The sequence below is a fragment of the Elaeis guineensis genome, chromosome 14, assembly GCF_000442705.2.
Source record: "Elaeis guineensis isolate ETL-2024a chromosome 14, EG11, whole genome shotgun sequence".
In the NCBI taxonomy this organism is placed as follows: domain Eukaryota; kingdom Viridiplantae; phylum Streptophyta; class Magnoliopsida; order Arecales; family Arecaceae; genus Elaeis; species Elaeis guineensis.
Genome location: NC_026006.2, coordinates 65,558,901 through 65,567,389, shown reverse-complemented (window position 1 = coordinate 65,567,389; position 8,489 = coordinate 65,558,901). Strand labels below are relative to the sequence as shown.

Below are 8,489 nucleotides of genomic sequence, written 5' to 3'. Positions count from 1 at the left end.
TTTCCCACCTTCTTCACCACTTTAAAGGACCCGTCATATCTTGGAATAAGACCTCGATGTACCTTCTTACTGTTGATCTTTTTTCAGATTTGAGGAGTCAGTTTCAGCAGAACTTTATCCCCCACATTAAATTTCAAAGGCCTGCGCCCTTTGTCTGCATATTTCTTTATCCTCCTCGCTGCCTTATGGAGACTGTCCTGTGCCTCTTCCAGCATTTCCTGCTGATTGCGGGCAAATCGATAGGCTGCCGGGCAGATTCCCTCAGATTTTTGCAAGGCAACTTCTTGAGGGGTAAGAGGTTGGCGTCCAGTCGCCAACTCAAAAGGACTGAATCCTGTTGCAGAAGATCGATGAAGATTATAGCAAAATTGAGCAGTGTCTAACAGCTTCAACCAATTCCTTTGGCTGGCTGTCACATAGTGTCTGAGATACTCCTCCAGCAATGCATTCACCCTCTCCGTCTGACCATCAATTTGAGGATGATTTGCTGTGGAGAACTTGAGTTCAGAACCCATCAATTGGAAGAGATGGGTCCAAAACCTTTCCGTGAACCGAGCATCTCTATCACTGATGATATCTGTAGGCAACCCGAAATGTTTCACCACATTTCGGTAGAACAAATCCGCAGCAGTCTCCGCTGGACATGCTTCCGATACTGGGACAAAAATAGCATACTTGGAGAAGCAGTCAACAACCATCATAATAGAAGTCATACCTTCCATCTTCAGAAAGCCACTGATGAAGTCCATGGATATCGAAACCCATGGCTTTTCTGCAATTGGCAAAGGTTGTAGGAGACCCGCCTCCTTGCGCCTCTCCACTTTGTCTTGTTGGCACACCAAGCAAGACCGAACATAAGCCTCAATGTCCTCTTCCATCTTCGCCCATACAAACGTACGGGACAAGAGAGCCATCATGCGTTCCCTTCCCGAGTGTCCCGTCCATTGGGAATCATGGGACTCCCTCATGAGTTCTCCACAGTCCCCCGCCATCAGGGACATATAGTCTATTGATTTTGCCCACCAATAGACCATCTTCAACCCAATATCTTCGGGTCACACCATCCCGAACCTGTTGAAGCAACTTTTGGTAGCCTTTATCCGACTGCGCCACCACCCGAATCTTGTCGGTGAAGTCTGCTTCCACAGAAGAAATGGCAGCAGTCATTTCCAAAATGCCTTTCCTACTCAAGGCATCAGCAACCTGGTTATGCCTCCCAGGTTTATGCTCCCATTCCAAGTCATATTCAGCCAAGAATTCCTGCCACCGAGCCTGTCTAGGAGACAGCTTTTTCTGCGTCAAGAAAAATGTGTTAGCCACATTATCAGTTTTCACCACAAATCTGGTACCCAACAGGTAGACCCGCCATGTCCTCAAGCAATGCACCACAGCCAGCATCTCTTTCTCATGGGTAGAATATCACTGTTCTGCCTCCTTGAGTTTCCAGCTTTCAAAAGCAACCGGATGTCCCTCTTGCACCAGCACACCTCCAACAGCTTTATCGGAGGCATCAGTATGCACTTCGAAAGGCTTCACAAAATCAGGCAACTTAAGCACCGGTTCCGACGAAACAGCCACCTTCAATTCCTTAAAGGCCTCTTGGCACCTTTCGGTCCAATCCCATGGCTGATCCTTCCTCAACAGATCTGTCAATGGGGTAGCCTTCCTTGAATATCTGGCCACAAATTTACGATAATAGTTTGCCAAACCAAGAAAAAACTTCTCAACTTGGCAACTTTGGTAGGTGTTTCTCAATCTAGAATGGCCTGCACCTTCTTCCAATCCATTTTCACTGTGCCATTGCCCACCACATGTCCAAGGAAATTGATTTCTTTGCAGCAGAATTCACACTTTTCCTTCTTGACATATAGCTTGTGTTCCCTTAGCCGCTGGAATACCAACTTTAGGTGCTTTTGATGTTCTTCCAAAGAACCACTATATATGACTATATCATCCAGATAAATAACTACAAACTGATCGATATAATCATAAAAGACATCACTCATTAAGTTGCAGAAAGTTGCAGGTGCATTTGTCAAACCAAACGGCATGACTAGGAACTCATAAGATCCATACCTCGTAACCATAGTGGTTTTTGGTTCATCCCCCTCAGCAATCCTCACTTGCCAATAACCTGATCGTAGATCCAACTTGGTGAAGTATGCAGCCTTGGATAACCGATCAAATAAATCTGATATCAGGGGCACCGGGTACTTATTCTTAATGGTGACTTTATTCAGGCCTCTGTAGTCCACACAGAGCCTAAGAGAACCATCTTTCTTTTCCTGAAATAACACAGGGGCACCGAAAGGAGCTTTAGATGGTTGTACCTTTCCCACATCCAGCAGTTCACCCAACTGCTTCTTTAATTCAGCCAACTCCTTAGGCGATATTCTGTAGGGAGCTTTGGCAGGAGGTCTTGTGCCGGGCACAAGATCAATCTTGTGGTCCACAGCACGTCGAGGCGGCAGCCCCTTTGACAACTCTGAAGGCATTATATCGCCGAATTCCTGCAGAAGTTCAGCCACTTCCTTTGGCACCGTTGCTGTCTCATCAGGGCCCACATCAATGAGAGCAGCAAGGTAAGTTACTTGGCCCCGCTTCCACCTTCGGTTCGCGAACACCAGCATCCGAAAGCATGCTGCACCCTGTAACAAAACAAGATCTCCTCTCATCATGGATCATCAGTCCATTCAAGTGTGGCAATATCGCCACTTTGGCAGCGACAAAAAAGTCATTGCCAAGGATCAAGTTGTAGTCATCTAGTGGAACCACCATCAAGTTCATGCGACCATCCCATCCGTCAATGGTCACTTGGACGTCAAAGGCCATGCCTCTCACGGCCTGGGCTTGGAAATTGACTGCCTTGATACGGCTCGAGTGTTTCGCCACACTCAAGCCTAGAGTGGGTACTATCCTTTCAGCCACAAAATTTTGAGTGGCACCACTGTCCACCATGGCTGAAAGCTGATATCCATTGACTTCCATCCGCACGAACATCAGTTTGGGGCATTCCTTGGCTTTCTCCGTCTGAATTGCACCAAGTAATTGCAATGGTGCAACTTGGTGTGTAGCCTCTGAATCAGACTCATCACAGGCATCTTTGGCAATAATGGCACTTATCTTGCTCTTGTTGGGACAATTGCGAGCAAGATGAGGACCAGAGCAGATGAAGCAACCAGGATGAGGATTGGCATGATCCCTCCTTTGGTGGGAACCCTCCACCTTAGCCTTCCCTTTATCAATATCCTTGGTCCGCTTCTCACCAACATCCTTTGGCCTCTTCCTGTGATTCTTCTCAGCAAACTTAGGTTTGTTTGTGGCAAACCCATTACTGGGCTTACTGATTCGCAAATCCACCAAGGCATCAGCGGCAGCCAATGCGGCGGGCAAGTCCTTAATGCCTTGCCGTCGCAACTTCAATTGCGCCCAAGGTTGGAGACCAGACAGGAAGTTGAATAACCTGTCTGCCTCGAACATATCCCTTATGTCCAACATAAGAGAGCTGTACTCCTTCACATACTCCCTTATCGAGCCGGTCTGTCTCAACTTCTTTAGGGAGTCCCTTGCAACCCATGCTATATTGCAAGGAAGAAATTGCTCCTTCAATTCCTGTTTCAGCACCTCCCAAGTAGCAATCTGTGGCCTGGCAACATCTTTCATTCTGGTTCTCCACCAGAGTTTGGCATCCCCCACCAAGTACATACTGGTGATGGAGACTTTCTCCTCTTCAGGAGCATGCGCAGCCTTGAAGTATTGCTCCATATCCCACAAGAAATTCTCCAGATCTTTGGCACTCTGCATGCCATTGAAAGGCTTTGGATCAGGGACCTTCATCTTGACGGGCGCATCACCTCGCAAAGGGTTTTGCAGCACCGTCTTGAGGAGTCTGACATCATATTGCATCTCCTCCAATTGTTGCTGCGCCATTGCCAAGGCTTCTTGCAGCGGAACCAATGTGGCCAGCGAGTGCTCCACTTGCGACCACAAAGGTTCAGCGGCTTCCGTTTGAGGCACACCGAGCATTGCTTCCAACCGGGACAATCTTTCACGGATAGCTTCCATGTTACCACCCGTTCGCATGAGCGCCACCCTCACGCTCAATGTTTTGGCTCTCAAATGGCCAAAATCCCCTCGCTAGAACAAACCTGCTCTGATATCAACTGTCACAGGGCTGATTCTCGCCCAGAATTTTTGCAAGAATTCAAACCTTGTGCGGCACTAGACCCACGTCTAGTTCAGCCTCTCAGCACTCTCCTCCCATAAGGGACATGATATCAAGGCACATAAGGAAAATATCACAAATTTCCTTTATTCCAATTCTCACTATACACTGAATAATAGAAACCCGCCCACAGTCTCTCCAAATATCCCACGCTTACCCACTCCTGCCTCTACAAGCCAGCAAGCAGGGTATATATAGGCGGTAGACAACTTCCCCCAACTGCTGGGAACCAACTCAGAACCGGTCCCATCTGTTTGGAAGGCAACTGTTCCAAGGAGTTGGGAGTCAACTGCTGTCAACTCTCCTAAACTGCTGCTGGACAGCAACTGACCAAAGCAACCGAAGGCAACTATCGGGCCAACTCAGAATCCTGTCCAACTGCATGCCAAGGCCCAGGCTGCACGCGCCTAAGGTCAGGCTCGGGTGCCACCCTGCGCACCCTTGCGAACTCATGCGCGCACGCGTCCGGCCATGCGCAGGCTGATGCCACGCGCTCTGCTGTGCCGTTGCCTCGCGCGTCCTGTTGCCGCGCGCTCTCTGTGCCGCGCGCCTCCGACACTGTGCACATCCCCCTGCGCATCCTGTTGCCGCGCGCGCCTTGTGCTGCACGCCTCCGGCACTATGCGTATCCCCTTGCACATCCTCCTGCCGCATGCGTCCAGTACTTGCCGCGCACACCCTGCTGCACGGCATGCTCGAACATGACGCCAGTGCGCTGCCTATGCACACCCCAGCATACGCCCGTCCATGGTGCCGCGTGCTGCTGCATTTTGGCACCCGTCTGTTGGTGCCAATGCTTGGCCTGGCTATACGGGCACCAAACCATACATTTTCCTTGCAGAGCTCCGCTAAGCCTCTGTCCACTTGGGATTGGCACGGTAAAGGCATCAACCCGTGCCATCTCAGGAAGCCAGCTAATGGGACCGTGACAGACGTCTAGTATGATCATAGAATATAGTCCGGCTGACAGGCAAGTGATTCTTAATAAAAGAAACCTACTTTTTGTTGGCCAAGGAGTACTCTCTTTCACTCGGACATGAATCACAGCAATGAGCCATGGGAAGACAATTAGTTTCAGCCAAAGGAGAAAATTATTGTCTTAAAAATGGAAGCCGTCCATGCGATCCTTCATCTCAATTTCATATTAATCAGGTGCTACCCAAATTGGTCTTTGTTAGCGTTTGGTAAAATTACGTTAATTTATTAAAGAATTAAGATTTCGTGCATTTGAAACGTGCAAAGCATTGCAGATCTTCATATTTTCGGCCAATTCAATCATTAAAAATAAGATGATAAACGACATATTATTGAAAAAAGAACAGATCATGGAATGCTCACTCATACACGAGTTCCTTTCCCCACCCTGCTGCTACTACTCGACATAACAACATTTCCATCTACGTACCATGCATCCACTCATTATAACACTATCCTACCAACACATATATGGCATATATAATACCCGGTATATACCCCAATATGGTCAGCAAAAGGTCAATCCAAAACTCCACCTGCAAAAATTAATCATGAAAATAAACATGGCGTCAACGTCCAACAAAAAATATACTAAAGTATTATATCAAATAAAACATTAGAATATCAAAGAATATATATAATGTTTCTTTTCATGACTTAAAGACTCGATAAAATGATTTGATCTATTAAACAGCAAGAGAAGCAAAGAAGTGACGGGCTTACACCACATCCATAACGAAGGAAGACTCCCACGGGTGGCAACAGTATGGCCAGTAATACTTCAAGGAACGTCTCGGATCCCATCTCTTTGATTGGATCCTTGCTGCTCTATACTTTGACAGCGAGATAAGAACAAGGAGAGGGGTTCTGGTGGAGAAGAGGAAATGGTACCGGGAATTCTGGGAGCTTCTCGAGTATGGAGGTAGTTTCACGCTTTAACGGATTTTGTTTGTGAAACTGGAACGTGGCAGGTGAAGGCAGTCTTCGAATGACGCGTGTGCCACTTGTGCGACACGTACCCACTTTAGATTGAGTGCATGGATTGGAGGTCGGACCGGATGCCGATACCGCGTTATATTGTCAGCCCGGTCCAAACTGTTAGACCGGAAAACTGAAGTTATTGTCCGGGAGAAATTTTGTCCGTCATCCTTTAGGAAGAGAAAATACACCGCTTCATTAGGTGGGACCACACAACACCATCAACAAAAAACAAATATTTAATATTATTTTTTTAAAAAAATTTCTAATAAAAATATCATTTTTTTACTCTATTTTACTTATACTTAATTAAGATATAAAATAAAATATTATAATAATATTATAATATTTTACTGTATCATATAAATAATTATCAAAATATCATAAAAAATAACAGAATGTCATAATAATCATATGACATTCTATTGTATCTTATAATATTTTATTATATCCTATAAATAATTATCAAAATATCATAAAAAATAACAGGATATTGTAATAATGGTATAACATCGTGTTGTATATTATATACATTTATTGGAATGTTATAAAAAATAATAGGATGCATAATAATGGTATAACATCTTATTACATCATGTAAATAATTATCAAGATATTATAAAAAATAACAAAATATCATAATAATAATATGACATCTTGTTGCATCATATAACATTATATTGTATCTTATATATAATTATGAGGATGTCATAAAAAATAACATGACGTCATTATTACATCTTATTACATCATATGAAAAAGCAACAAGATGTCATAAACAGTACAGGGACGTCATAATATTCAGTAGGAAATGATATTTTGATCAAAATAATTTGAAAAAAAAATGAACTGCATTAAATATCCGTCCTCTTATTTATTGCGATGTATGGCCTAATCCGATGAAGCAGCGTATTTTTTTCTCCATCAGTCCATTTTACCCCGTATTGGGTCTAAATAGTAATTCCAACTTAATAATAGATTTAGAGTGGTCATGAATGATTTTTTGGGTAGAATGGTCCCGTATGATTCAAGCAACATGATAAATGCTGGCTGTTTGTTCAACTTGTTTATCATAAAGTAAAGAGAGGCTGTGAAACTTTGATAAAGAGATGTCTTGATGGCTTCATCATTAGTGGCTTAATTTGCTCCAAGTGCGGCCTTACGATTGACATGGCCACATGGAATTCACAAGACGCCCTTCATGTGCAAGGACGAGTTGCATGCACCAATGTTTATATCTTTTTCGGTGGTTTAATATATAGTCAAAGAGCCAAAACTTTCATATCCAGAAAAAGTATATAGTCAAAAAGCCAAAACTTTCTTATCCCAAAAAAAAAAAAAGGAAAAAGGAAAGCCAAAACTCTTGGGTTCCTATGAGATTTATGTGGTTAGGAAAGGTAGCTTATTTTTTTGGTACAAAGAGGGAAAGTTCCTTACTTCATATTTCGTCAGGAAAAAGAAAAAGCTTGCAAGCCGCTCTACTATTGATTGTTCAATAAAGTCACAATGTCACAATCGCATTTCTTTTTTTCTTTGCACAAAGTTCGGTGGCTTCATGGCAATAAAGTCTAGGAAATCTTGCAGATATACTATCAGCACACAAAAGTAGTCCTAAAGAGTGTGAAATATCAGTATCAGTTTCTATTAGAAAGTCTCCTTTTATAGCTTCAGTTGCAACCCAGTCTACTGGTTGATTACCTACCCCACGAATATGACTTGCTTGAAATGCAAAGCACGTTCTTTTCCATTGCACCATGTCTTTGAATATTAGATTGGTGTCCTTTGGCTGGGAATCTGCATTTATCTATGATATAATTGTGTTAGAGTCTCTCTCAAGCCATATTTATCGGGTATCGGAGAATCGCACATCTAAATCTAGCCCATGCTGCCATCATTTCGGCAAATGGGACGAAGCTAGCTAGAATTAACATGTCTTCAACCCTTACAAGCGTGCTTTGATGGTCCCTTAATTAGAACATATCCTAATGCTGCTTTGGAACCTCTAACTGATTCATCAAAGTTATTTTTTAAGGGCACCACAGGAGGGGTTTGCCAATATACATACCTACTGCAGCTTTGATCCATAGATCTGGTTGAATAGCCACCCGGCCAGGACCTTGGTTGTGTCGAAGTAGAATTATTAACATAAGAAACCTGTCATATAACAATATGCAGCTCTCACCATCTGAACTGGATTTGGGTTTAGTTGTTGATAAACTTTTTTAATCCTTGCTGTCCAAACTTCCCGGGTCGTCAAAGCCATTAAAGATCTCAGCCACCTCCCTATCAGGGTGTCTGCTAAGATGTTTAG

General features: G+C 43.9%; 1 protein-coding gene across 1 annotated transcript; it reads right to left on the bottom strand.

Moving 5' to 3' along the window:
* Positions 1-5,503: 5,503 nt before the first annotated feature.
* LOC105034174 (salt stress-induced hydrophobic peptide ESI3) lies at positions 5,504-6,120 on the bottom strand. The gene is made up of 2 exons (XM_019846899.3): positions 5,924-6,120; positions 5,504-5,736 (listed from the first exon to the last, which is right to left on the bottom strand). The coding sequence occupies exons 1-2, from the start codon at positions 6,002-6,004 to the stop codon at positions 5,653-5,655; spliced, it is 165 nt and encodes a 54-aa protein (XP_019702458.1). The 5' UTR covers positions 6,005-6,120; the 3' UTR covers positions 5,504-5,652.
* Between the last annotated feature and the right edge of the window lie 2,369 nt (positions 6,121-8,489).